Source organism: Trematomus bernacchii, unplaced genomic scaffold, assembly GCF_902827165.1.
Source record: "Trematomus bernacchii unplaced genomic scaffold, fTreBer1.1, whole genome shotgun sequence".
Lineage (NCBI taxonomy): Eukaryota > Metazoa > Chordata > Actinopteri > Perciformes > Nototheniidae > Trematomus > Trematomus bernacchii.
In genome coordinates this window covers 1,004,533-1,005,917 of record NW_022987724.1, presented here as the reverse complement: position 1 = coordinate 1,005,917, position 1,385 = coordinate 1,004,533, and the positions used below count along the sequence as shown (strand labels likewise).

Sequence of the window (1,385 nt, the reverse complement as noted above, 5' to 3'; positions counted from 1 at the left end):
GCTACGAGTGCGCCAACTTTGGGAATCAGGGCATCACTGTGGGCTGCTGGGATTTGTACCGTCACGACATCGACTGCCAGTGGATCGACATCACAGACGTCAAACCTGGAAACTACATCCTGCAGGTGATCATGTTCACAAAGCAAATACCACAATAATGTTTGTGTGTCATGCACTGTTGTGTTTTAATCTCTGTGATTGTCTACCCTGTTACAAAAATGTTTTTTTATTTTACTACACAGATTGGATTAACCCAAATTACGAAGTGGCTTGAGAGCGACTTCACCAACAACTGCATGAAATGTACATCTGCAAATATGACGGACATCGAATCTGGCCTTCATAACTGCCACATTGGTAAGCAGTAAAAAAAACACCAAATTAGTAAATGTTGTTAAGTGGTGCTCGATTTCGGATTATTGTTTGTTATTTTATCAATATTTTCTATCGTTTATACAAACTTTAATGGGCCCAGATACCTTGTTATGTTCGTCTATGTATACTAATTAGTATTCAAGTAAATACATATTATTGTTGCTTTTCTTCATCCTACAGGTGATGCGTTCAGCGAGGAGGGCAGAGAGGAGGTTTGAGAAATACCCCGGGCAGCTCAATAACCAGATTCCTTCAATAAATCAACAATAACTTCCCGACATATGCGCCCCAGAGTCGGGGAATAAAACACACTTTACAGGTTTTAAAAAACAAAAGACAAACATTTGTATTTTCAGGTTGAAAAAACTGGATTTCCTCACATATAATTTGGAGTTATGGAAGAAGCCAACAGTATTTTCCTGCGCTGAATGTCTTTTTATATTATACTTGAATATTCAAGTTTTTTTTTTTTTTTTTCTCAGTCTAATGTGAGCTAATGCTATATTTTTTATTACAAACAATTAAGAATGTTATGAATGTTCAGAGTTACAGTATGGGTGAAGCATCTTTATAAAGATATATTTGACTAAATATTATACAAGTTAGCAGATCAACAAATAGATAAAGTACTATTTAAACAATTTTGCAAGTATAATACCAGTAATCTTGTCCACAGAACAAACCGTAACACACCCTGCCTCCACACTATTTATTGCTTAAATCGGTGCTCAGGAACACTTAGCATTGTTGTCAGTTTTCCATCTGCTTTAGTCTTGATGTATTGTATTATTATTAAGTAATCTAGGGTCTGAATGTAGATGTTATCGGGGCCAAAAAGAAAAAAACTACACTTACCCTCAACAATGTCTGAATGTAAGTTGATGTATCACAACTGCTGCACCGAATAAAGAGGAGAGGAATACACATTGTGCTGCACACCCTTTTTTTTTTCAATTTATTTAAAAAATAAATTGTTGGTGGGGTTCCTGGAGGTTTAGGGTTTCCGTTTT

At 36.0% G+C, this 1,385-nt stretch overlaps 1 protein-coding gene across 1 annotated transcript; it reads left to right on the top strand.

Moving 5' to 3' along the window:
• Nucleotides 1–8: 8 nt before the first annotated feature.
• LOC117493910 (lysyl oxidase homolog 3B-like) lies at nucleotides 9–676 on the top strand (the record flags this gene model as incomplete). The annotated part of the gene is given in 7 exon segments (XM_034144504.1): nucleotides 9–131; nucleotides 248–271; nucleotides 273–308; nucleotides 311–337; nucleotides 339–357; nucleotides 556–575; nucleotides 577–676. Coding segments are annotated over 7 exon segments (318 nt in total), but the record flags the coding sequence as incomplete, so codon positions are not given.
• Nucleotides 677–1,385: the final 709 nt, after the last annotated feature.